This window comes from Glycine soja, chromosome 12 (assembly GCF_004193775.1).
Source record: "Glycine soja cultivar W05 chromosome 12, ASM419377v2, whole genome shotgun sequence".
In the NCBI taxonomy this organism is placed as follows: domain Eukaryota; kingdom Viridiplantae; phylum Streptophyta; class Magnoliopsida; order Fabales; family Fabaceae; genus Glycine; species Glycine soja.
Window position 1 is genome coordinate 14937705 of NC_041013.1, and position 27968 is coordinate 14965672.

At 32.2% G+C, this 27968-nt stretch overlaps 3 protein-coding genes across 8 annotated transcripts; 2 read left to right on the forward strand and 1 right to left on the reverse strand.

Annotated features, from left to right (window-relative positions):
* Nucleotides 1-325: 325 nt before the first annotated feature.
* LOC114378377 (TMV resistance protein N-like) lies at nucleotides 326-6343 on the reverse strand. Of its 6 annotated transcripts, none has more exons than XR_003659313.1 (8): nucleotides 5728-6343; nucleotides 4494-5616; nucleotides 4101-4388; nucleotides 3082-3852; nucleotides 2353-3011; nucleotides 1310-1565; nucleotides 902-986; nucleotides 326-773 (listed from the first exon to the last, which is right to left on the reverse strand). XR_003659313.1 is itself a non-coding variant. In XM_028336961.1 (6 exons), exons 1-6 carry the CDS (start codon nucleotides 6198-6200, stop codon nucleotides 2707-2709), a joined length of 2856 nt encoding a protein of 951 aa, XP_028192762.1. In that variant the 5' UTR covers nucleotides 6201-6343; the 3' UTR covers nucleotides 2572-2706. The 6 variants fall into 6 exon arrangements, 1 of the variants encoding a protein (XP_028192762.1); XR_003659310.1 differs by having other exon boundaries at nucleotides 902-1047; XR_003659311.1 differs by having other exon boundaries at nucleotides 1302-1565.
* Nucleotides 6344-7110: 767 nt separating this feature from the next.
* Nucleotides 7111-9432, forward strand: LOC114378802. Its single transcript, XM_028337418.1, has 3 exons — nucleotides 7111-7132; nucleotides 9165-9245; nucleotides 9338-9432. The coding sequence occupies exons 1-3, from the start codon at nucleotides 7111-7113 to the stop codon at nucleotides 9430-9432; spliced, it is 198 nt and encodes a 65-aa protein (XP_028193219.1).
* Nucleotides 9433-12092: 2660 nt separating this feature from the next.
* Nucleotides 12093-22981, forward strand: LOC114378376 (TMV resistance protein N-like). Its single transcript, XM_028336960.1, has 5 exons — nucleotides 12093-12754; nucleotides 19495-20587; nucleotides 20830-21111; nucleotides 21244-22038; nucleotides 22141-22981. Exons 1-5 carry the CDS (start codon nucleotides 12249-12251, stop codon nucleotides 22717-22719), a joined length of 3255 nt encoding a protein of 1084 aa, XP_028192761.1. The 5' UTR covers nucleotides 12093-12248; the 3' UTR covers nucleotides 22720-22981.
* Nucleotides 22982-27968: the final 4987 nt, after the last annotated feature.

The following is a 27968-nucleotide window of genomic DNA, read 5'->3' on the forward strand; positions in this document are numbered from 1 at the left end:
AATTATCAAATTTCATAAAAGATAAACTTCATGTTATGAACTATAATTCAGAAAATGAAAAATTTATACTTATGTTTATTAAAATTTAAAACACCAGCGCATTATGCGAGTTCATATATAGTTTGCAATAATTTTTGCTTTTATTTTTTATGTTTTAAAATTTGTTTCAGTTTTTTAAGTTTTAAAAAACAACTTGTAATTTTTGTCATTATTCCATCAGTTTCATAATAACACCTGTCACGTTTTACATTTTAAAATAATCAATTTTACCATAATGTAGGTTTATTTTTTATTTTTTTGACAAAACAAAGTTAAAAAATCCCAATACCAAGAATCCATTCTCAAATTGCTAATCTTCAAATTAGATCCGACCTATTTCAGAATCCAACAGAAATAAGGCCTATCTTTCAGCAACTGCACATACTGATAATTATCACAAGAAACTACAAGAAATTCAGCAGCTAAAGCTCGTAATAGACAGTCAAGTAAAATGAGGAAGTTGATTTACAAAACAGATTTAGTGCACCAGTTAACTTGTTTCATGCTTTGAAAGCGCGCTGTTAGCAAAGTAATATGCACACCTATTATAAATCTACTATCAAGAAAAGCATAAGGTGTATAGCTGCTTTTAGCAATGAGTTCCGGAGCTGATTTTAATCAATATCCGCTCACTTCAGACTTCACAGTATATTATACTGTTGCACTGCACCTTTGTCTTCAAAGTTTACATTTAATCCACCCGTATCCAATGCATTTCTGTTGTGATTTGGTCTCTGCAATGAAGACAATAAAAGACCATGACATCAATAGCATTAATTATTAAAATTGAAAGATCAATATTATTCAAAGAACAAATTTGACAAATCAATCTATATTTAGAAAGTATGTAAAAGACACTTACATGGTGAAATCATCAGCAACTATATCGGTAATATCATTGGTTGATTTTCTTTTGGAACAAGCAAGGCATGAGTTCTTAGTTCTAACTGTGACACAGGATAGGCAGAAAGCAAGCACAAGCAATCAGCCCCTTCAGGAAGAGGATTTCTGTGGGGAAAAAGAAATTCTAGCTAACAACGCAGAACTAAAAAAGACTAGGTTAGAGTGAATGAAATTTTTTCTAAATCATGAATGAATAAAGACTAAAAGAGGGGATAGTCACCTTACTGACATAGCTAATCTCAAATATTAATGTTGTTATTTTATCAACTATATTAACAATTGCCTCAAGCTAAAGATCAATATCCACAATGAAGCACAAAATAGATAGGAGCTGCAGAATTAATGTCTACCGTACTCACCGCCTTACCCCTCATTCTTGGACATTCTCTATCAAATCATCCCACGGAGAAGCTTCAACAGACTGCAATCTAATAGGTGGACTAAGTTCTATCAAAAATGGAAATGCTGTTAGCTCAAGAGTCAAGACCAAGTAAAAATCCATTGAATTGATCTTGCTGTAATGTCCATTCAATTCCAAATGCACAGTAACTTTGCTTTGAATCTTGCAATTCATCCAAGCCCTGGAAATTGGTGGAGCGATTGGTGGCTCTGGTACTACACTCCTGGAAATAGAAAGGGTTCCATGTAAGGGTTTAAGATAGTCACCATAGGGTCATTCAATTTCTCTCAACCTCACGTCTTTCTTTTTTTCTTTCTCATAGGAAAATAATTTCTGGAAAGTTCTACCACCAATATGTTTCTGGTCTCTTTTACAAGTTCTTTATCAAACATTATTAAATATTCAATGCCTAGCTTTATATTGTTGTCAATTAATTATTGGAAACTGAGAATGTTTCCACGTTATAATATGTATTAACTTCGATGAAATTTTTAAATGCCTATGAATGTGTTTTGGTTTGATACAAATGTTAGGAGTAAGAGTTAAGTGGTCTTCTATAATTCTATATATGTCTGCATAACATTTTCTCAAAGATGGTGAGTGTACTAAACATGTACCAATGGGATAGAACACACTTGCACATATTATAATATACAATAACTCTTAACTCTAAAAGCAGATTGTCAAGGTATTTTAGACTTCTGTCTGAAAATTGTATATGAAATAACAAATAGTTCTCTGTAGGAAACTGGAAACTGGAAACTGATGAAAGGAGTTGGATTCACTCAATTATTCCAAGCAACAAATGGATTATGGTTAGAAGCTTCTATTTTGAGATAGCTATTATGACTATAAACAATGTTCTCTAGTAATATTGACTTCAGTATCGAAATATAATAGAAAAGAAAAATCACCACTACATCATTAATTGAAGAAACAAAAAACAGAGTATATATAAATGAATATAAAAATAATAATAATAATAATTGTGCCTTTGAGTTAAATCTTACCTCAAATGGATTAGAATTTCTTTGATGGAACTGTGGTTGAAAAGAAACTACTAGCTTTGGGTGAATGAGCTCAATTAGCGTTGTTAATCACTTGATAAAAGCTTGCACTTCCTAGATGAAGAATTTCCTCTGAACATCATGTTTGGGTTTAATTGTTGAAGATCTTCCTTAAATACCCAACGATACCCACAACTTTTCACCTGCAACCGCAAACCTTTAGGGTGGTCACGTATCCAAGTTGTGAATCCCCTTGTATCAAGACCATGCATATCAGTTTCGTGTCTAGGAAAAAGAAGGAATTCTTCCCGAGAGGCAAACAAAATCAGCAAGTGATCTAATTCACCTGTGACCAGATCATTCTGCAAATGTATTGGAAGTAATTGATGTGTTTTATTCAAAACCTGTTTATTTTGAAAACTGTATCCAATACTTGGATAATGATCAAGATGTGTCGATCTATTACCAATATTAGACGGATCATGATGTGCCACTAATAATGCACAACAGGCAACACCTATCCAATTTGGGTCTTCCATAACAGGAGACGGGTCCATGCTTATTGAATCACCCTCATTTTGTTTACTGAACCACCTTGGAATTTCAGTTCCAGGAATAACAATATCAAGCCTATTAAAGGAAAGAGAGGATTGCCAGTGTACCTGATACCAGAAAAACACGTTACAGGTAGACATAGAAAAAGTAATATAAAGAAAGAAAGAGAGTCGTTACCTCAAAGATTTGTGTCATCCAAGAAAAAACCATGCGATAAATAAGTTCCATTTCACTCAAATTGGGGCAATTGAAAGTGTTTAATTCCCCGTAATATTTGTGATTTTTTCTCTTTTTTGGTGTTGGAAGCTCGGGCAAATATTTCAGCTGCTTGCAGTGCTCTAAGTTTAGAGATCGAAGTTCGGAAAGTTGCTTAATGGTATTAGGTAGTATCACAAATTTGTTTCCCCCCAAATTTAATATTACTAAAGAATGTAAGTTCCCAATAGCATCAGGGATTTGAAGTAGATTGCAGAAGCTCAGATCAAGAACAAACAAACGTGGGAAACGAGATAAATAAGGAACCAACAAACCCAGTGAATCTACTTGTTTCCAAGAGGAGAAAATATAGAAAGGCAGCATTAGCATTTCGTATACAGAGGATGTTGATAATTGGATGGAACTTCTATTTTCATCAATTTTTTCCATATGTTCTGTCTCCCTTGGTTTCTGTAACAGCCTATTATTAAGTAATTTTGAACAGCCTGAGAGATTAAGGTACTTAAGAGAACTAAGCCCAAAAATGATATTCAGATTAAGGAAAAGATTTATACAATTCCTCAAATTCAGAGAATCAAGCTCTCTTAGGGTACCAATGGATGGATCGATGCGTACAATTTTTGTACATCCTTGGAGATTGAGATTCCTAAGATGTGGGACTCCACTTAAGTCTGGCATCTCAATAAGATTTTGGGAGTGGCTGAGATCTAAATCTTTCAAATTCGGCAGATGCTGCAAAAGAAACCAAAGTTTGGAAGTTACTATATGCATTAATTTTTAATTTTCATTTTATAAAAAAAGATAATCTGTCGTCTTTTTTAATTTGTCAATAGTGGGAGATAAAATTAAAAACATTTAGAATTTCCCGTGCTTCTTTAATTGTGTTAAATAAATTTTAAAATAATGAGATGAGATAAAGTATTTTTTTCTATTTGTTAATTTAAAGACAAAGAAAGTTGAATACGAACACTATATAGTACCTTTGTGTCTTTCCATAATTGTTTGATATTGCTATAAGGCAAAATCAATTCGACAAGTTGATCGGGATGAAAACTTGATGGCATAGACAAGAAAGGATAGTTATCCCAGTATAAATATCTCAATTCATTAGAAAGATAATTGAGAATTCCTGAAAAATTCACATTCTTAAGCATGAGTAACTTAAGATGAATCATTTTTGATAGAGCATCTACTTTCATTGTTTGTTGTAGAAACTCATCTTGGTATTTTTCATTACAAATACATATGGCTTCAAGATTTTTGGCCTCCTAAAGCATTGTGAAAAAGAAGAAGAAAACACATTAGATTTTTATAATATTGTATATATTTTTGAAAAATGACAACCTAATTTTTTTTATTAAAAAATACTTTACCTTATTTTCTATCATAACTTTTTGGAGATCCTTGTAGTCCCATAACCTGCTCCACTTTCTAGGTTGCTTGGGTGCCTTTTCTCGGATAATAATCTTGCCCAACTCTTTCAACAAGTCATGCATTTGAATATTACTATAACGATCAAAACTTATGAGTGATTTTTCAACTAGAACTTTCATACCAATTTTGGGATAAAATCCCCGATAGCCTAGAATTTTCTCAGGAGGTATAGACCGCCGGTCATAATCCTGGAATTGATCACTTGAAAAGAAACAAACAATATCTAGAAATATTTCTTTTTCCATTGTCTCCAATCCATCAAAACTTATTCGCAACACATCCATGATATCTTTACTTGGATTTTCTTTCATTCTAGTTAATGCACTTCTCCACTCAAAAACATCTCGATCAAACAAAAATGAGCCCAATACTTTGATTGCTAGTGGAAGACCATTGACATACTTCAGTACATCATATGTTACCTCTTCATACCCTTTCTCAATATCATCGGATTTGAAAGCTTTTTTGCAAAGTAATTGAAGAGCCTTATCCTTCTTAAGGAGTTGAACATTGTAAACTTTATATACTCCATAATTTTTTAAGATATGCATATTTTTAGAGATTATGATGATTCTACTCCCTTCACCTAGATATTCAGGATGCAAAGCCAAATTCTCTAATTGTTCAACCTGATCAACATTATCAAGAACAATAAGTGTCTTTAAGCGACGTAGCCTAGTTCTTATCAACATGGTTCCATGGGAAAGATTGTGTATCTCCATATTTCCTTGATTTAGAGCTTGACAAAGAAGTTGTTTTTGTGCACTTGTTGCACCAAAATCCCCACAATATTTGTTTAAATCATCAATAAAACAACGAGCATCATATTGAGGAGAGATTTTACCAAACAAAGCAGTAACAAGTGTTGTCTTTCCTACTCCACTCATCCCCCAAATTCCCACAACGCGAACAACATCATTTGCGCTCAAATCTAGAAGCTCTTCCAATTGTTTCACACGAGAGTCCATATCAACTAAATCACCACTGAAACTCCAAATTTGATTATGACCCAGTAGGTTCATTACTTCTTCAACAATTTTTTCAATTTCTTCATGTTCTGGCCTAAAACACCAAATTAGAGCAAAACCACAATCATCATTCATCACTAAGTGTTAAGAGACTTTCAAAAACAAAATCACATATATAATATAAAAAATATGGCCAAGTACTTACTTATTTTGTACATCCCAACCACTACGATTGCCAATTGCTTTGAGAGCTTTCCTCCATTTATTTACCATTTCCAAATCATCTTTGAACCTTTCTTCGTATTCAGCAAAAGCTTTTCCAAACTTTCCACTCTGTTTCCGGACCTCAGAAGGAGTGACATCATAGAAAATAGGGAGTACACTTCGCCCTGTTTCTTCAACCCTATCAAAAATCTTTCTCAGCTCTTTCAAGCACCATGTGGATGATGCATAGTCTTTTGAGAAGACAACAATGAAAACATGTGATCCTTCGATTGCCTGCAAGAGCTCAGGCTCCAAGAGTTCCCCTTTGTTGATATTTTGGTTATCCCTGAAAGCAACAATGCCTTTCCTTTGAAGAGCAGCAAAAAGATGATCAGTGAAACTATTACGAGTATCCAGACCTCTAAAGCTCACAAACACATCAAAATTCTTCGCGTGTGATGAAGAGCAAGCCATTGCAGAAGGTGAAAACTAAACCTGCTTCCTGAAGATAATTGAATAGTGGGACGACAAAGTGCGTAGATAGTTAAAATTTAAAACGCTGTCTGCAGCCGGTGGGCAAAAATGTAAATAATTGGAAGACGTGTTCTAAGGTATAGGAGTCAAGTCATAGGGACCATAATACTGCATGTGTTTAGAACAAGGCATATAACGACAGCTAGGTAAAACTTTCTACGAGTTGACAATGAATTAATATATATTTGCGCACACAAATATAAATTTTATTATTTTATAGACTAATGTTACTGTCATTCATAACTTGTCATAATTGTTTAAAAAAAGGAAAAGTCTGGCCTAGTGGCTTACACGGCCTGCCATCAAGTACTTTCTATTCGTTATTAAATGTGGTACATAAATAAAAGCAAAACTTGTTTTTTTTTTTTTAAAAGTACTGATGAAATAAGCAAAAAGAGGAAAAGATCGGAGATTTTAGGTATGATTATGTGTCCTCCGATTTAAATAAGAGTTGCATACTTTTAAATTTTATTGTTTTTATATATCAAAAATGGTGTTCATATTTAATTATTAAATACTCACAAACAATAAATAATATACTACAAATAAAAATATCACAAATTTTTTAAAACAAAAATTGATGACAAGTTATGGGATGATAGTAACATTAATCATTTTATAAATTAATATATTTTTGTGTGTGTATATTTATCGTCATCTCTTGTGGAATGTTTTACCTACCATTTAGGTGTTGCTTCTAGGAAGCCTCCCATTTTTCTCTTTCGCAATCTAGTTTAAGAAATTTCAATCAACTTCACTGGAAATTTATGAGAATTTTCCTTCTCACTATTCTTGAAATCGATATTTCAAGGACTTGCACTATTGTGTGGTATTTGTTCGTGGGAAAGGCATGATTAGAAGCTATTGGAAAGGTGAACGAAATAATAAGATGCTGTTATAAACTTATAACTAGATTTTGAACCCGGGATTTTTTTTAAAATTATATATATATATATATATATATATATCATTATTTATTTATATAAATAAAAATAATTTTTTTAAACATTCCGTATTATGTTAAACATAATTATATTATTAATGAGAAAATTGATTAATTATATTTTTAATTGAACTAATTTCATTTTAAAAATGGAATGCATTACAATTTATTGTAATTTTTTGTTTATTCAAGTAATAATGGCGATGTAATATCTTTTGAAAAATAAATGTACATAAATTAAATTATCTATTTTAAAGATTTTTAGTTGTGAAATAAATATATAAATATTAAAATTTAAAAATAATGTTAAATATTATATTTTTAATGAATATATGTTATCTTTAAACTTATTAAGTCTCTTGAATTACATTATAATTTATTTTTTCTCCAAGTAATAATTTGAATGCAATACCAATATGAAATATAAAAGTTAAAAAATAATATATATATATATATATATATATATATATATAATATGTACAATATTTAATTAAATTTTTAGTGTTAAAAAAGTATTTTTAAATTTATTGAAATAGTATGAATTCTATTAAATATATATGGTCATTAATTATTTTTAAAATTATAAATTTACGTATTTTGAATATATTAATTTTGTGTAATATTTTTAAAGTTTTGAAGTTTGAATTAATTAACCTCACTATGACGTAATATAAATCAAATCACCTTGATTTAATTATTATTATTATTATTTATGTTCTCTTAGTTTTAGTTTTATTTTCATTACTTACTAATTTTTAAGTTATTTATAAAAATAATTGTATGTTTCAAACTTTAAATATCATTGTTTACACATTTATTAACTTATTAAATATGTCACCAATTATTTGTATTTATTATTAATATGTTATTAACTATTACATTCTATTTTTTCTTTGTAATAATAATTATATTGTTAGATCCGTTAGCTATTTAAAATTAATGAGATTTAATTGATGTTTATTATGTCTAAATATACAAGAATATTAAGTTATAACCACTACAAGAAAAATAACCTATGCCCACAGACAAAAATCATCACTAATTGTTAAAAATAATGTAATAAAGATTTTCTCTTACGGACATTTTGATCATCAACTTTGAGAGAGCATAGATTATAGTCTCTCCATATAAATTTTATCTACGAATTTGTGCGTAGGTAAAAGTCATTAACTTACATCTACAACCTCTAATTGTAGATAAAAATATTAACTTGTACCCACAACCTCCAATTGTAAGCAAAAGCCATTAACTTAAGTTTATCATTAAAAGAAGGTAGATACAAACAATTTAATTACTTGTACTTATAGACTTTAATAATAGGTAAAAATCACATAATAGAAAATTCACATTACTTGTTATCTATTGAGTCCAAGTACATGGCTTCTCTCTTAATCATAATCAAATTTTTCTCCTGCCTTGACAAACCAAAGAGGCTTCCATTCAATTTTTACACATTGAATCTCCCAATAATCTTGTATCTTCACAAAAACTTTAGATATTTTTTCATGTTCAAAGAGAGCATTGACAAGGTTTGTCTCAATGACTAGGTGAAGAAAACCAAGATAAAGAAGAAAATGAACAGTGCCAACAAACCCAATATCATCATGATCTGGTCATTTGCACTGCCTTCTACATGACCATTGGCACTTTTTTCTGATATCATAAACAATGAGACACACTTCAACTTTCACCTTCAGCATTAAAAATTTTCCTGTACAGTAAGGAGCTCTTCATGTATAGAAAGTCCAACACCTCCTATTATTTGTACACTTAAACTAAGCTCATCCAACTCCTCATCTTGTCTCTAATCAGTAAAAACCAAGTGTAACAGCAAAAAGAGGTAAAAATCATAACTTTATTGTAATCACTAGACTTTATTTTATTTACGTGAACAAGAATTGGCTATATAATAATAATTTTAAAAATATTTATGAAGATAGAGAAAATTATACAACTCTGAGCCTCTGATAAATATAAGAAATACCTTAATTGCAACCTCGCAAGTATCAAGAAGTGCTCCAGAGTCAATATTCCACAATTGAACCTGTGAAAAGCAATCCACATTACTTTCATCTACAAGAGAATCATAAAGAAAATAAACAGGGATGTTGAATGAATTACTAACTGTGAAATCACCTGTTGTGGACTACAGAAACGAGCTTGTATTATTCATATCCATTAGAATTACACTTTCTTTGTATTTATAGACATTTCTATTGCAAATCCTAGGTATAATCCTAACAGATTTTGGCATTATTTGCCTTGGAGGAATTGTGAAATTGCAAAACCGAAGGCGACAGCATCTAACGGTAATCAGCTCTGCAGAATTGGTGGATTCTGCTTCTGGAAGGTATTGCCAGCTCAGCATCACTTGGCCACGTAATCCTCCAGGTACCTTGGTCTGCTGCTTCCACGTTTTGGTCTGCCACTGCTCTCATTCTTTCCTGCTTCCTGCTCTGTTTCTGCATAATTCTCTGGGTTTTGCTCTTTGTTCTGGTTCTTAATCACAACATTCCCGCGGCCATCGAAAACGACCTTGTCTTCAAGGTTGTAGTCAATCTTGAGATCCTTCCGACTTTCCCATGAAGTATCTTCAGGGAATCAATCCGACCATTGCACTAGCACCAATAAGTTCTGTCCCGAGGGTGTATTTTCCCATTTAGTGATACTTGCAAATAAAATAATAATAATAATAAAAATAAAAAGTAAAATGATATACATGATCAAATATAATCTTCAATTTTAATTTTCATTTCTCCCAAAATGTATTAAATAAATAAATTATATAAGAACTTTTTAATAAAAATATGATATTGATTCAAATATTTAATCAATCTTACAAAAATATTCAAAGAAACTATTAGACCCGAAATCAAAATATATATATAAATAACACTAAAAATAAAAAATTTAAAAAGATGATTATTTTTAAATTATGAATATAAATTCACCTTATATCTTCCTGATCTAAAAAAAAAACTAAATTCTTGATTTTCACGATGATTAAGAACACATTCAAATATCTTTTATCATTGTGTAATTTTGTATTAAAATAATCTAAAATATTTTTTTATCATTGACCAAAAAATTGTTTTAGAAAATATAATTTAATATTAGAAAATATTGTTAACTTTATCATAACGATAAATCTTGTAACATATTTTTACATATAGCTATTTTTATATAAAAATAAAGATAATAACATTTATTATTTAATTATTACATTTATAGATTTTTAAAAAATTAGTTTTTAAAATATAATTTACAATAAAAAATAATAATAATGTAAAATTTCTTATATTTATATTAACTATTCTATCATTAATTTACATTTATTTAATTTAAATAATTAACATTGAATATAACTAGTAATAATTTTGATTTTTAAATTTATATATATATATATATAATTTTTATTTTTTATTTTTATATTATTTTATAACTTTAAAGTCATGAATTTAATTTATTATTTTTTCAGATTAATTAATTATAAAAATAAATAAATTTGTGTATAGATAGTAATATTAACTTAATGTAAATTTTTATATTTATTTTATTTAATTTTTCCTTCATCTTAATTCAATATATAAAATCAAATATTTAAAATAAATTAAGTTATTATTAATGTGAAAAGTTATTAATTTTATTAAAATATATCAATGACTATTATTCAATATTATTTTGAATTAATATAATAATAGAAAATATAAAATATTCTTCTTTTTCAGATCACTAATTTGATGACTCATTTTACTGATGTGAGAGCCTACTATTGAAAAATTATTTTTCCTTCAAATCACTAGTTTTGGATGACTCCGTAATATTATAAAACTCAATTTTTATATATTGTAAATAAATAAATTTACCGAAGTATCAAGTCTCCGTTTGCTTGCCAACAAAAAGTAAGTCACCGTTACTATTTATCTTTTATATTTTCCGGGTAGGATAACAACAACTTTTTAAAGCTAACGAATAACTCACCTCCTGCTTTATAATCAAAAGAGGACAATGATATATTTAGGACTTGATTGAAAAGAATTAGAATAATACTCCTTCACGTGGGGTGCAACTGCAAAGCACTGTCATGCACTCCCAATAAATATTCTTTGAAGGATATATAGTAACACGTTTTTTTATTATATATTTATTATTATTATTATTAATTATAATTTATTTAAAATTATAACATAATGAGTAAAGTTCAATAAATATCACTAGGTCAATAATAAAGAATATATTCAAGGAAGGCAAGAAAAGGATTATGATTAAGGAAAATTATTAAGTAATTCAAACCATGATCTCAATTAATCACATATAACTATATGTTACTAAATTATTTTGCTAAATAATAAAAAAGAAAATTATATATATGTCACATAATTAGTGGAGAGTCAAGACCATAACACTTGATAGTATGACACTACCTAAAATTTCTCCACGATTAGAAAGTTAAAATAGCAGGTAGGGCCAAGCACCAATACGTGATTCCTGATGGTGTGAAATTTATGCGTTGACCCGTGTTTGTTAAAAGTCTTTCTTCTTTTGGTACACGATGGTTCGAACCTAGCTATATATAACCTTTTCTAACTAATTAGAGTGCTATTTTTTAATATTATAATCAGTTTTTAGTGCAAAATTATCACATTTAAAATCTGGAAGTTAATTCTTGATTGTGTTAGAGTCCCCGGAAAACATGTTCTTCCTATTTTTTATGATGGTGATCCATCTAATTTAAATAATTAACATTGAATATAACTATTAATAATTTTATTTTTAAATTTATATATATATATATATAATAATTTTTTATTTTTTATTTTCATATTATATTATATTATTTTATAACTTTAAAGTTATGAATTTAAGCATATAGGGTCTACAAAAGCTGCGTCAGCGCCCGTCAACGGAGAGAACACGCTCTCGAGATTTTTTAAAACACATCACAACCCACAATTTCGTTATTAAACACTTCTTCCCGTATTGCACTTTAATTATACATCAAGTCATCAACGCTCAACTAGTTAGCTTTCGCTGTTGCAATTGCTATGGCTTCCAACAGCATGGTCCCATGCAGCACTTCACCAGCGATGATAAAGAAATATGAAGTGTTTGTGAGCTTCAGAGGTAAGGACACACGCAACAATTTTACTGATCATCTTTTTGGTGCTCTCCAAAGGAAGGGCATTCTTACCTTTAGGGATGACACAAAGCTGAAGAAAGGGGAGCGTATACTCTCTAGCCTCATGCAAGCAATTGAGGGGTCTCAGATTTTTGTTATTGTGTTCTCAAAGAACTATGCTTCTTCAACATGGTGCTTGCGAGAACTTGAAAAGATTCTTGATTGTGTTAGAGTCCCCGGAAAACGTGTTCTTCCTATTTTTTATGATGTTGATCCATCTGAGGTTCGAAAACAAACGGGAGATTACGGGAAAGCCTTCACCAAACACGAAGAGAGATTCAAAGATGATGTAGAGAAGATGGAGGAAGTGAAAAGATGGAGAAGAGCTCTCACACAAGTAGCCAATTTCTCTGGTTGGGATATGATGAATAAGTAAGTAATATTCTATAATACTAATGAAAAAGTCATGAATTCACTCTCAGTTCTCAAACAACTAGACATAAGTTGATGAAAGTATTTTATAATCCCTTGATGTGTTAACATCATAGTTCTTGCAGTTGTGGTCGTGAGTGTGGTCATCATTGCGGCATGAAATTATTATATGCTTAAATATATATTTGATCTATCCGCAATAAATATTTGGTTGTGTATTTATTTCTTAATAAATTTTTGGAACGTGATGATAAAACAATAATTTTATTTTTGGTCATTAATACTTATTTTTAGTCCCTAATAAATTAACAAATTTTGTATTTGTTTTATGATAAATATTTTTCATTTGCTATTAATACAGATTAAAACAAAAATTACTAATTTATTAAGAAGTAAAGATAAATTTTTTTAATATATTAAGGACTAAAACAAAATGTCAACTATAAAAAATAAAAGTATTATTTTATTAGGGACCTAATACAAAACAAAAATTTATTAGGAACAAACACAAAAATTAGATATTTATTAGAAATCAAAAACATATTTAAACCATTATTACATTGTAGCCTATGCAATAAAAATTATTGTTATGGTTATTATAGTTATTGTTGTATATATCTTTTGTTTATAAGATTGTATAGATTTTTAGTTCATTCTTGTTAATATTTTAGGGAAATAGAAAGGTGTTAGTTATTGGATGATAATTGATTAGTTGGGTTTAAGATGAAGGTGCAGATTGAAGTATTAATTAGAAGTAATAGATGACTTAGTGACGGGATAGCCCTTAGACAATGGAATGAGGAGTTTACATGAATTTCTAAAACTCATTACATTAAGGTGCGGTAAGCCTATTTATAGGCCAACAAGGTTGGTGACATTATACTTCTAGAGATAGATCTTTTTAGACTTTATACAATAGTCTAGAATACTATCATCTACTTAGGTTCTAAATCCTTTTAGATTGTTCTTAACAATACTTTTATACTTTTCTAGTACATTTAACTTCTAGATTAATCATGAGCTTCTAGGACAATTTCTATTCTAGAAATTCGTATCATATTTTAACACTGCTCCTTGATACAAATTTCAGTAACTCTAAATTTGGTCTATGGTAAGTTGAACTTTGTTCTTGATAGTGCCTTCGTAAGTACTTGTTCTTCGATCTTGTAGTGCTTGAGCTAGATTTGCTTTTGCTTAGTTTCTTTGAAGTTTCTTCAAGTATAGCTGGGTTGCAAATTTCATATATGTCCACCAATGATTTTACTCATCTTGGAGTAGACTCTGGTGAAGAATCTTGGTGTAGAGGAGACGGAAGCATACCTGCTTCTTCTGCCACTTCTTGAACTTTTTCTGCTTCCCCATCCAAGAAATATTTTCATCAACCTCAACATCTCGACTGATGATGAGTTTTTTGTTTGTAAGTTGTAGACCCTATAGCCTTTTGATTGCATGTTGTATCCCAAGAAGATTTCTCTTGTACTCTTGTCTTGTAGCTCATGTCTCTTATGATGTATGTAGCAAATAGATCCATATACTCTTAGATGTTTAGCCGATGAATTTTGTCCGCTCCATGCTTCAATAGGAGTCTTGTCTTGAACTGCCTTAGTCGGACATCTGTTGTGTACGTAGACTGCAATGTAAATTGCTTTTGTCCAAAATGTATTAGGCAAACCTTTTTCTTTTAGCATTGATCTAGCCATCTCTGCGATTGTCTTATTCTTCCTTTGAGACATGCCATTTTGTTGCAGAGAGTATTTGATTGTAAGTTGTTGCTCGATGCTTTCATCTTCACAGAACTTATCAAGCTCGTGTAAGTTATATTCTTTGCCTCGACCACTTCCTATTATGTTAGTATGTTTTCCGCTTTTTTTCTCAACAAGAGTTTCGAACTTCTTGAATATTCCAGTGACCTCTAATTTTTCTTTGAAGAAGTAGACCAAGTTATTCTAGAAAAGTCATCGATAAAGAGGATGAATTACTTGTTGTTTAGTGACAGTGTCCTCATCAATCCACAAATGTTAGTGTGGATTAACTCTAACAAGTCTTTAGATCTCCGTGCTTTTTTAGTTGAAAATGGTATTTTGTGTTGCTTTTTGAGAAGACATCCTTCACAAGCGTCATTATATTCATCTACGCATGGCAGATGTCTCATCATATTCTTCTGATGTAGCAACTTCAAAGCTTGAGTGTTGAAGTGACCAAATCTTTAATGTCATAACCATGAATCATCAATTGTTGCTCTCATGGCAATGTTAGTATTAGTAGTATACTTGAAGCTTATTGGAAAACTTATATTTCCTTTCTCCATTTTAACTTTGGCAATTTCTTGCCTTTTGTTCTTTTTATCATAAATAGTGCACATATCTCCTTCGAAGTGAAAAGAATAGCCTTTCTCCATCATTTGGCCAATGCTCAAGAGATTTTCTTTAAGATTTGGAACTAGTAAGACATCTTTGATGAATCTCATACCTTTCTTTGTCTCCACCACGACAGTGTCTTTTCCTTTTGACCATGACTCCATTTCCCAATTGAACTTTGATTGTGGTTGTGTGATTGCTGCAACCGCTATCCAAGTACCCATTTCCACCTGTCCTATCATTGGAATCTCAAGTAGCATAGAAAACATGTTGCTTATTGTCATGCTCTTCGATGGAATTTGCTTGATGCTTGTTTTTATCGGGGCAATTCTTTTCCACATGTCCAAATTTCTTACGATAGTGACATTGTGCAACATCTTTTCCTTTCTCCATTTTAACTTTGGTTTCCAATGATGCCAGCAATTCCTTCTCCGAGTGACTTGTCTTTTTATAAATGCTTTATGGAGGATACTTTTCTTGATTGGTCTTAGAGAAATGTCTAGAGTTCTGTTTGGGTCTAGAAACTTCTCCATATTTCTTCCCACCATTTGCTTTATTTTGAAATGCTAATTTGAGCTTTGATTGGAATACATTTTCGACAGAGTCCTCATCATGCCTTTTCAATCTTTGTTCATACGCTTAAAGAGAATCCATAAGTTGTCATTGATAAAGTAGGAAGATCTTTGGTTTGCTCTATTGTGGTCACAAGTACATCATATCTAAGAAGAATAGAAATAAGAATTTTCTCAACAATTTTCTTGCGAAGATTATTTTTCCCATATGCTTTCATTTGATTGACTATTTCTTTTATCCTAGAATAGTGGTCTTTAACGGTCTCAGACTCCTTCATCTTTATTAACTCAAAGTCCCATCTTAGAATTTAAAGTTTAATGGCACATACCTTGTTGCTGCCCTGAAACTCCTCCTACAGTGTACTCCATGCATCTTTAACATTTGTGGCATTCATTATTCTTGGGAAAATTACGTCACCTACTGCTTGTTGTAAAATATATAATGCCCTTGAATCTTTTTGCTTATTCTCCTTCAACTCCTTCTTTTGTGCAGCAGTAAGAGTTAAAGTGTCTGTAGGAGCAATGAATCCTTCTTCTACAATGTCCCATAAATCTTGAGAGCCAAAAAATGTCTTCATTTTAACGCTCCAATAGTCATAATTTTCTCCTGTGAAAATAAGGACCAAAATAAATGGGTATTGGTCATGCTTTAAGGTAAATTTTCTTGAGTATTTTAGAATATGGTGGGATTTTTTTGAAAGTAGTTGGATGATATTTATACGCCCAGTTGATCGGACGTAGCTCTGGTACCGCTGTTAGTATTTTAGGGAAATAGAAAGGTGTTAGTTGTTGGATGATAATTGATAGTTGGATTTATGATAGAGGTTTAGTTAGAAACATTAATTAGAAGTAATAAATGGCTTAGTGGTTGTGTAGCTCTTAGACAATGGAAGAAGGAGTTTACATTGATTTCTCAAACTCATTACATTAAGGTGTTGTACACTGTTTATAGTTAGGCAAACAAGGTTGGTTGCATCATACTTCTAGATATAGATTTTTCTAGACTTTATACAATAGTCTAGAATACTATCTTCTACTTAGGTCCTAAATCCTTCTAGATTGTTCTTAACAATATTCTTATACTTTTTTAGTATATTTAACTTCTAGATAAATCATGAGTTTCTAGGGCTTTCTTTTTTATTCTAGAAATTTGTATCATATTTTAATTATTCTAAAATTTTGTATGTTTGCCACCGTTAGATGTCTCCTACGTTACCCAAAATCCCCACTCAACCATATCCATTTGACCATCGACACTTGGTGTCACGACCCACCCTTGGACCATGACCGACACACAGACTATGATTTCCTTAGTCTGACTAGCCTACCATATATTAAATAACCTGTAAAAGAACACATAATATATCTAGATAAATCTCTCTCTCTCTCTATCTCTCTCTCTCTCTCTCTCTCTATATATATATATATATATATATATATATATATATATATATATATATATCCCATTCCATCCATTTAATATCAAGGCCTCAGGTCACAACACAGACCCTTAACATATTATCCAGAATATCCACTAATAACACTGTTGATTTTAAATATTAATCATCAAGGTATCTCAAAACATCATAAGTACATCATCAACATACCTATAAGAGAGAGTCATTTAAATTTCAAGATAAAGGATTTCTCTCTAAATCTATTAATACTCTTATTCCTATAGTTGCATTATACTGGAGTCACTAACAAAATATCCATTAGACGCAATGGAGGCCTACCAAAAGATAATCAAATTCCTGGGTAAGTCAGCAAATCCTAGGAAGTCAGTTACTCCACTATTTGTGTATCTGAGAAAATAAAATAAAATGAGGGAATAAGTCACAAAGACTTAGTGAGAACATAAATACAAAGCGAACATGAAGGAGAGTACAACACAGCACGAGTCTTTACATCCAAAGAAATTTAAAATGAACTTAAAGAAATAAATAAAATACAACTTGCTTTTAGAAATCAGTATACTAAAAAAAATATAATTTCAATGATGCCAACAATTCCTTCTCTGAGTGACTTGTCTTTTTACCAATGCTTTATGGAGGATATTTTTCTTGAATTCTGTTTGTTTATAGAAACTTCTTCATATTTCTTTCCACCATTTGCTTTATTTTGAGATGCTAATTTGAGATTTTATTGGAAGACATTTTCAACAGAGTCTTCATCGTGCCTTTTCAATCTTTGCTCACCCGCTTCAAGAGAATCCATAAGTTTTGTCACTGATATGGTGGACAGAACTTTAATTTGGTTTTCTTTATTGTAGTCACAATCACATCATATCTAAGAGGAATAGAAATAAGAATTTTCTCAACAATTTTCTTGCCTAGATTATTTTTCCCACATGTTTTCATTTGACTAACTATTTCTTTTATCATAGAATAGTAGTCTTTAACGGTCTCAGATTCCTTCATCTTTATTAACTCAAAGTCCCATCTTAGACTTTGAAGTTTAATGGCACATACCTTGTTGCTGCCCTGAAACTCCTCCTGCAGTGTACTCCATGCATCTTTAACATTTGTGGCATCCATTATTCTTGGAAAAATTACGTCGTCTACTGCTTGTTGTAAAATATATAATTCCCTTGAATCTTTTTGCTTATTCTCCTTCAACTCCTTTTTTGAGTTGCAGTAAGAGTTAAAGTGTCCGTAGGAGCAATGAATCATTCTTCTACAATGTCCCATAAATCTTGAGAGCAAAACAAATGTCTTCATTTTAATGATTCAATAGTCATAATTGTCTCTTGTGAAAATAGGGACCGGAATAAATGAAGTTTGGGTAGTATTGGCCATGCTTTAAGGTAAATTTTCTTGAGTATTTTAGAATATGGTGGGATTTTTTTGAAAGTAGTTGGATGATATTTCTACGCCCAGTAGATGACTGAACGCAGCTCTGGGACTACTGTAAGTATTTTAGGGAAATAGAAAGGTGTTAGTGGTTGGATGATAATTGATAGTTGGATTTAGGATAGAGGTGTAGTTAGAAACATTAATTAGAAGTAATAAATGACTTAGTGGCTGTGTAGCTCTTAGACATTGGAAGAAGGAGTTTACATTGATTTCTCAAACTCATTAAATTAAGGTGTTGTAAGCCTGTTTATAGTTAGACAAACAAGGTTGGTTGCATAAATCTTCTAGATATAGATTTTTTTAGACTTTATACAATAGTCTAGAATAATATTTTCTACTTAGGTCCTAAGTCCTTCTAGATTATTCTTAACAATACTCTTATACATTTTTAGTATATTTAACTTCTAGATAAATCACGATATTCTGTGACTTTCTTTTTTATTCAAGAAATTTGTATCATATTTTAACTATTCTAAAATTGTATGTTTGCCACCCTTAGATGTCTCCTACATTACCCAACATCCCCACTCAATCATATCCATTTGACCATCGACACTTGGAATAGAATATTGAAATTTGAAATCTTTGTTTTTGACTAAAAATTGGGATAGAATTGTGTTGAGGTTCTTTTGGGCTCGGTTACAATTTCGTTACGGCTCTGTCCCAGTTGTGTTGCGGTAATTCATGCACATGATTTAAATTCACACTGCAAATAAGGTTATTGCCATTGTGGGTAGCTCCACAACCAAAGTATTGTAGCTGCATTAATAGGTGTTGTGGTTCACGATTTAGAACCATTTAACAGGTAAACTTGATGTGAATTACGTGGCACGTGTTTAAGGAAAAGTTGTTATCAAAATGAAAAAAAATAATAGTTACCTTGTTCTATACATCTACTTTCGGTTTGGTTCTCTTAGGTGATAATTTGGTACTTTTGCTATTCTTTAAACTTTCAGGTCACAATATGATGAGATTGAAAAAATTGTTCAAGAGATACTAAGTAAATTGGGTCGCAATTTTTCAAGTCTTCCAAATGATCTAGTTGGGATGGAATCTCCGGTTGAAGAACTAGAAAAACTTATACTTTTGGACCCAGTTGAAGATGTTCGCATTGTAGGAATTTTTGGGATGGGCGGAATAGGAAAGACAACTCTCGCTTCTGTTTTATATCATAGAATCTCTCATCAGTATGATGCCTGCTGTTTTATTGATAATGTAAGCAAAGTTTATAGAGATTGCGGTCCAACTGGTGTGGCAAAGCAGCTGCTCCATCAAACTCTGAATGAAGAAAACCTTCAGATATGCAATCTTCATAACGCAGCTAATTTGATACAAAGTAGGCTACGTTATGTAAAGACACTTATAGTTCTTGATAATGTTGATGAAGTCAAACAACAAGAAAAATTAGTTTTGAATCGTGAATGGTTAGGTGCAGGGAGTAGAATCATCATAATTTCTAGAGATATGCAAAACTTAAAAGAGTATGGAGTGACTTCAGTCTACAAAGTTCAACTCTTAAATGGTGCTGATTCTCTTAAATTGTTTTGTAAAAAGGCTTTCAATTGTGATGATATTGTGGGAGGTTACAAAGAGTTGACATATGATGTGTTAAAATATGCTAATAGCCTACCACTAGCAATCAAAGTACTAGGTTCATTTTTGTGTGGTCGAAGTGTCTCAGAGTGGAGAAGTGCCTTAGTTAGACTGAAAGAGAATCCAAACAAAGATATCTTGGATGTGCTTCAAATAAGTTATGATGGGCTACAGGAATTGGAAAAGCAAATATTTTTAGATATTGCTTGTTTCTTCAGCGGGTACGAGGAGTTATATGTGAAGAAAGTTCTAGATTGTTGTGGATTTCATGCTGAAATTGGAATAAGAGTTCTCCTTGATAAATCACTCATAGACAATTCACATGGATTCATTGAAATGCATGATTTGTTGAAAGTTTTGGGCAGAAAAATTGTTAAAGGCAATTCACCCAATGAGCCACGAAAGTGGAGCAGGTTGTGGCTCCCTAAGGATTTCTATGATATGTCGAAGGCAACGGTATGTATTGTTACAAAATACAAGATTTTATTAATTTCATCTTTTTGTTAAAAAATTATTAATTAACTAACTTTGATGATATCACTTTCTTTTCATTTTTAATCTGTTATGAAAATTTTGATAACTCCTTCACAAAAATCATGATAAAAATATAATATATTAATTGAAAATACAAAATAAACTAATCTTTATTTCTAGTTTTATGTATACAACAATTTATGAATCATTTTGTAATGCTTTAGGAAACTACAAACAATGAAGCCATTGTTTTAGACATGTCCAGAGAGATGGGAATATTGATGACTATTGAAGCTGAAGCATTGTCCAAAATGAGTAACCTTAGGTTACTCATACTCCATGATGTGAAGTTTATGGGAAACCTTGATTGTCTCTCCAATAAACTACAATTTCTCCAGTGGTTTAAGTATCCTTTCTCCAATTTACCATCAAGTTTTCAGCCAGACAAACTGGTAGAATTGATCTTGCAACATAGCAACATCAAAAAACTATGGAAAGGCATAAAGGTATCTTTTTAATTTTACTTTTTGAAATGAGTTAAAAAAAAATACTAATATCAGTTGATTCCCACCAATTTTCAGAATCTATTAAAAAATATGGCTAGTAACTATCTCTTCATTCTTGTTGGTATTTTACAGTATCTGCCAAATTTAAGAGCTTTGGATCTCAGTGATTCCAAGAATCTTATTAAGGTTCCAGACTTTAGAGGGGTCCCTAATCTTGAGTGGATAATTCTTGAAGGATGCACAAAACTTGCATGGATCCATCCATCGGTTGGTCTTTTAAGAAAGCTTGCTTTCCTGAATTTGAAAAACTGCAAAAATCTAGTAAGTCTTCCCAACAATATTTTGGGTCTAAGTTCTCTGGAATATCTAAATATCTCTGGTTGTCCAAAAATATTTAGTAATCAACTGTTAGAGAACCCAATAAATGAGGAGTATTCCATGATTCCTAATATCAGGGAAACTGCCATGCAATCCCAGTCAACATCCTCCTCCATCATCAAGAGATTCATACCTTTCCATTTCTCGTACTCTAGAGGGTCTAAAAATTCAGGTGGTTGTTTGTTGCCTTCCTTGCCTAGCTTCTCTTGTTTGCATGACCTTGATCTAAGTTTCTGCAATCTAAGTCAAATCCCTGATGCTATTGGATCCATCCTTTCTTTAGAAACCTTAAATTTAGGGGGAAACAAATTTGTTAGCCTCCCCAGTACCATCAACAAGCTTTCCAAACTTGTACATTTAAACTTGGAGCATTGCAAGCAATTAAGATATTTGCCTGAGATGCCAACACCTACTGCCTTGCCAGTAATAAGAGGAATCTATTCTTTTGCTCATTACGGAAGAGGATTAATTATTTTCAACTGTCCTAAAATTGTTGATATTGAACGTTGTCGTGGCATGGCATTTTCTTGGTTGTTACAAATCCTGCAGGTACTCACTCTATTCGATCTTCCCTACATCCCTGTCATATTCTCTCTTTCCATTTATGTAGGAACTATAGCAACTAAGACCTGTCCATGTTTCATGTACCAGGTGAGCCAAGAGTCAGCTACCCCTATTGGTTGGATTGATATTATTGTTCCTGGAAATCAAATACCAAGATGGTTCAACAATCGATGTGTTGGTAATTCAATAAGCCTAGACCCGTCTCCCATTATGCTTGACAATAACTGGATTGGCATTGCTTGCAGCGTGGTATTTGATGATCCAACTAGTTTGGATAATGATTGGAAATCCTCTATAAGCATTGGTTTTGAGACAAAATCTTATTCATCCCGGGGTTCACCGCTCTATATTCCAATACTTCTTGATAGGAATCTTGTAACGGTTAAATTGCATCACTTGTGGTTACTCTATTTGACTAGGGGAGAATTTTTTTCCTATTTTAAAATAGAAAAAATGCTTGATCTTTATGGCATCAAAATGCATGCCATGATCGACAACTCTCAAGGTTTGCACTTGGAGGTGTGCAGTTGTGGATATCAGTGGGTATTTGAGGAGGATCTGCAAAACTTAAACCCAACAATAATGCGTAGAGGATACAGCAACATTCCAGTTGATGATGATTTTGTGAACGGCGGTTCAATTCTTTCATTAGAAGCTGGAAGCTAGTCAGAATAATGGCTTCCATATTTGTCCACAATTTTTTTTTAATTGGTTGACAGCGTTTGGTAGGTGTTTCTACAATTCCCATTTAGTTATTACTTCTATGAACAAGCTTGTCACTGAGGGTGATTTTCCCTAGACTCTATATATAGATTTCAACCGTTACAATTCAAAACTGGCATTGCATGACACTAAGATTCTTCACTCGATCAGTTTTCAGCACATGCCTCTTTATCCTGTGTTTGGATGTAGACTTTTAAAATACCATAGGATTTAAAATAAAAAGTAATTCAAATGAAGGCAATCTAATTTTATTAAATTGCAAAATAACTTGTTTGGTATTTTAATATGTATCATTTTGTTAATATTTATTTCAGTCATTCCCTTTAAAAACTGATTCCTTTTCCCGCTGTATTCTTCCATCTGGAAAACGTCTCCAGCAATGGCAAGTACTATTCCGGCAATCTGTAGTGGCAAGGGTAACCACTTCAACGATCTCACTTATGCATCAAAGGCCAAACATTAGTCACGTTCGAACCTTTGTAAGCATTGACAACAATGAAGGTAAGGTGTCACAACACCACCTTACCTCCGACGCTGAGGGATGCGTGTTGATATGCAATTGACAGTGGCGACGGGGATGTGTTCTCAATGAAGTCGAAAATCACAAACACGGTTCTAAGGTGTGACAATTATTGACCTTAAAAAGATTTATTCACGGTATCCCACACAAATCGCTTCTTTTTTTTATTACTAATCAGTCTAGAGCTGTCAAAACGGGTCAGCCTGGCCCACGTGGGCTGGCCCGCAACGGGTTGAGCTAAAAGTGGGCTAGCCCAACTCGGCCCACTTTTGTGTGAGTTAACAAAATGCCAGCCTGGCTCGGCCCACCACGGGTTGGTGGATTATGCGGGTTGACCCACTTTTCTGCCTTTTTTTATAAAAAAAAATTATTTCAAACAACTTAAAATAAAATCCAATATAAAAACCAAACTAAATCAAATCCAAACATTCAATATTAAAGTGATTGAAGTCTTCAAAATAAACATTCAATATTAAGATAATTGAAATTTAAATGTCATAAAAAATAAACTTCTAAACTATTGAAATTAAACATTAGAGTCATGGACTGTGAAATCCAGAACAACTTCCTCTTCTTTCTCAACATCACCATTAATTTCATCTATAAAGACAAAAAAAACAATATCATTAATAAGTCAAATAAATAAAACAGCACACCCATAACAAACTAAAAATTATGGAAAAAGAAATGTAAATTACCAATATCTTCAAAACCATTTATCCAATTTTGGGTTAAAATTAGTGCTTGAACATTGGAAGGAAGAAGACTAGTGTGATACTTGTTTAGCACACGAGCACCAATGCGAAATGCTGATTCACTAGCAACAATTGTTATAGGAATGCTTAACACCTTAGTAGATGGAGTGAGTTTTCCATTGGTAGTCTCATTTCGGTGAGGGATACCTCACTCTGATGAGTTTTTGGTTGTGCAACGTTGCCAGAAATCGTTCTTGTGGAGCAATCTGTTTCTGAGGAGAGGAGCACATTGTGTGGTTGGGCCCTGGGGTATGAGTGTGAGATAACGGAAGAATTTGAAATTCTAACTATTTTAGTGGAATTCTAAATGCCTCCTTTTAACAATTGAAATACCTTAAAAAAAATTACATTACACTCTTTAAATGCTCTATCCAATCACACGTTATCTGGTATTCTTATTATTTTTTCTTCAAGGAGGATACTCTTTCTGATTAGCTGAAGGATGATTGCTGATATTGCTTGTTTCTATCCTTCAGTCATAGGTTTGGGGTCTAAATTCTCACTAAAGTGAAACAGTAGAAGAATATATTTAACAAATATATTGCTATTCCTGAATTGGGTATAAATATTTATCGAGCTAGCTCTCCGGAAAAACATATAACTTAGTAATGTTGTATCAGACTTTGACATTTTAGTTCCTTCATTTTATTTTATATTAATATGGATGGATAAACATTTAGTATATGTTGAAGGTGCTCTTATCTGATGGCTACAGCTAAAAGATAAAAAAGTAAATTAAGAAAGAACAATATGGATGCTCTTAAAAGTGTTATTGGATGCTTTATCAGTCTAAAAATGATGCAAAATTAGGATTTTAAAAACAAATGTTCTCTCATAATTAAGTTCACACAACTCACTAGGACAAGATAAAGTTATTGACTTACTGGACCATGATCTCTTTCCATCAAACTAACCTTTTTTCTCTTTGTGATTCATGTTCCACTGTTTGACCGACTCTTGCTTCTAGGAAACCAGTATTTTCACAATTGTCATGCAACATTTCAAGTGTTAAATCCTTCAGAAAAAGCCTAAATAGTCACTTCACAAATATCATGCAATTTTTATTCAATGACTAAATTTAAACTACTGGAATTAAATGGTTGAAATTAAAATGCACAAAATCAAAATAAAGAAAAGAAGTAACATATATAACTATCCTAAAAAAAACAAAATGCGATTAACTAAAAGCTAGATAAGGTAAGAAATCCTAGGTTGCTTCCGAGTAAGTGCTTCTTTAACGTCATTAGCTTGACGAGTCAAATGCCTCCAAGGTGGCATGAAGGTCACATAGAACACATCCTCCTTGCATTTTTACTTTTTTGCTGAAGATGCCATGAATCTCGTGTATTTTGGAAGCACCTTCCACGTTATTGCAAGAGAAGGAAAGAATGACACTTAAGGCTTTCGTATGTTCTCTATGCCTTTCTTCCTTGACAATCAGTTGATGAGGAGGGGCATTGACTTGGAAAATACTTTCTTGTTAAATTTCTACTTGTGAGTACTTCTCCCACTGTTGTGCTTTCTCCTCACTTTTTTCTTCCTCTTCCTTCTTTTCTCCTTCTCCTTCTTTCTCTTCATCTCTATCTATCCTTCCTTCCTCAGATTGGTCTTCTTCTACTTCACCCTCCTCTTGTGCTCTCTTCTGGCTTCTGGTCAGAACTGCCTTACACTCTTCCTTTGGGTTCTTCTCTGTGTTGGCCCCAAAAGTTCTAGTGGGCCTTTAAGCTTTTGCTTGAGCTAATTGGCCAATTTGAACTTCCAAATTCTTAATTGTTGCATCAGTGCTCTTTTGATGTGACCTTGTTTCCTGCATGAACTGTATTAGAAATTCTTCTATGTTAGTGGGCTTCTCTTGATGACTCAGCCCCTACTGACTCTTGTGCTCCTTGTTGTACTGATTCCTTAGATGACTCCTCCAGCTTGAACCTTGTGTAAAAGTCCTCCCTCGATTGAATCCTGGTGGGTCGTGATTGAATCCTGATGGTCCTCCCTGGTGGTACCCTTGGAATCCATGGCGATTATGTACTCCCATGTAATTTACCTCTCTGGAAGGATCTTGTTGGACTATGCATTGCTCAGGCTTGTGTGTTCCTCCACATGTGTGACATCCTTCTACCCACATAAAAGAAGAGTGAGAAGGACTTACCGCTTGTAATTGTTGAGGAAGCTTACTGAGGGTCTCTGTTAGGGCTTCTATTTGTCGGGACAACAACTTGTTCTGTGCCAAGGTGGCATCTTAAGTAGTGAGCTCTAAAAGGCTTCTCTTTGTTGGGGCATATGTGCGATCATGATGGATGACGTGATCACTAGCCGCCATGTTCTCTATAAGTTCCATTGCCTCCTCCAGTGTCTTTAGCTTGATCTTCTCTCCTGCGGATGCATCTAGTAGTTGCTTTGATTGTGGTCGCAGGTCGTCTATGAAGATGTTCAGTTGCATCGGTTCATTGTACCCATGTGTAGGAGTCTTCCTGAGTAGTCCGTGGAAACGGTCGAGCGCCTCGCTGAGGGATTCGTCAGGAAATTGATGGAATGAAGAGATTTCCATCTTCCCTTCAGCGGTCTTTGATTCTGGGAAGTATTTCTTTAAGAATTTCTCCACCACCTCATCTCATGTCCACAGGCTATTCCCCTTAAACGAGCGAAGCCATATTTTTGCTTTATCGGCCAAAGAGAAACAAAATAAGTTGAGGCAGATGGCGTCTTCAGGCACTCCTGCTATCTTCACCGTGTTGCAAATGTGATGTGTGTGGCCAAATGTGTGTACATATCTTTACTTGGTAGGCCGTGAAATAGATTCCCTTGAATCAACTGGATGAAGGAATGTGGATATGAGATGTTGGCCACCTACACCTCTAGTCTGGCTATGTTGGTGAAGTATTGAGGTATAATAGGACTAGAGTAATCCTCTAGCATCATCATCTGTGAATGATCTTCTGCCATGATGCGTTCTTCAAAGAAGGAATGTGCACTGTTCACAAAAGAAACAACTACTGTCCATATTATTACATAAACAAAATGAAACTTAAATATTTTTTTATATTTTTATTTTATAAAAAAGAAAAGAATAAAATAAGAATGAATAAAGAAAGAAAAAAATTGAAAAATAAAATGAAGCAACAAAAATAATTAATAGATAAAAAAGTAAAATAAAAAGTGAAAACTAATTGTTTTAAAATTGGAATATGCAAATAATCAAGTACGAAAAACAAAGTCCCTGGCAACGACGCCAAAAACATTTAACTAGTTGGCAAGTGCACCAATTTATTACAAGTAGTAAAGTACTCGAAAGTTCGAATGTCGAATCCACATGGACTTTGTTTGTACTTAGATTAAAGCAAATCCAATTTATAAGCAAGAGATAAACAGATAAAGAAAGATAAAAGATAAGGTGAAGGTTTAAAAGAAAAGATAAAAGATTTAAAGATAAAAATAGAAGATAAAGAAAAAAAGATAAGATAAGAACTGTGAAAGATTAGAAAGATAAAAGATTAAGATAAAGATAAAGAAAAGATAAGAAAAAATAAAATAAAAATAAAAGATTAAGATAAAAAAAAAAAGATAAGATCAAATAAAAAAAAGATAAGATAAAAATAAAAGATAAAAATAGAAGGTAAAAGAAATAAAATCAGAAAGTGATAACGTTAGGACCTAGCCTGCCTTGTTTACATAGAATGTATGAATTTATGGTTTTTCTTTATCAACTTAATCAAATCTCTCATCTATCCATTTACTTGCCCCTGATGCCTCATGATGACAAACCTATTTTATTTACCTATCTCCCAAATACCTCTGCAAAGACTCTATAAATAAAATGCATGAAGACTAGATTCTAGATGTTTGCTAAATGCATGGGCAATAAGTCACCATTCTATGCCTAGCAATGATCACCTTATGGTTTCTTCCCTTATTTGTTCTGT

Coding starts and splice junctions, on each gene's coding strand:
- LOC114378802 (XM_028337418.1), top strand. CDS start 7,111: ATGATTAGAAGCTATTGGAAAG. Junction 7,133..9,164: donor GATTAGAAGCTATTGGAAAG/GTGAACGAAATA, acceptor TACAACTCTGAG/CCTCTGATAAATATAAGAAA. Junction 9,246..9,337: donor AGTCAATATTCCACAATTGA/ACCTGTGAAAAG, acceptor AACTGTGAAATC/ACCTGTTGTGGACTACAGAA.
- LOC114378376 (XM_028336960.1), top strand. CDS start 12,249: ATGGCTTCCAACAGCATGGTCCCATGCAGCACTTCACCAGCGATGATA. Junction 12,755..19,494: donor GGTTGGGATATGATGAATAA/GTAAGTAATATT, acceptor TTAAACTTTCAG/GTCACAATATGATGAGATTG. Junction 20,588..20,829: donor ATGATATGTCGAAGGCAACG/GTATGTATTGTT, acceptor GTAATGCTTTAG/GAAACTACAAACAATGAAGC.
- LOC114378377 (XM_028336961.1), bottom strand. CDS start 6,200: ATGGCTTGCTCTTCATCACACGCGAAGAATTTTGATGTGTTTGTGAGC. Junction 5,617..5,727: donor GGTTGGGATGTACAAAATAA/GTAAGTACTTGG, acceptor TTGGTGTTTTAG/GCCAGAACATGAAGAAATTG. Junction 3,012..3,081: donor GGATGACACAAATCTTTGAG/GTAACGACTCTC, acceptor TTCTGGTATCAG/GTACACTGGCAATCCTCTCT.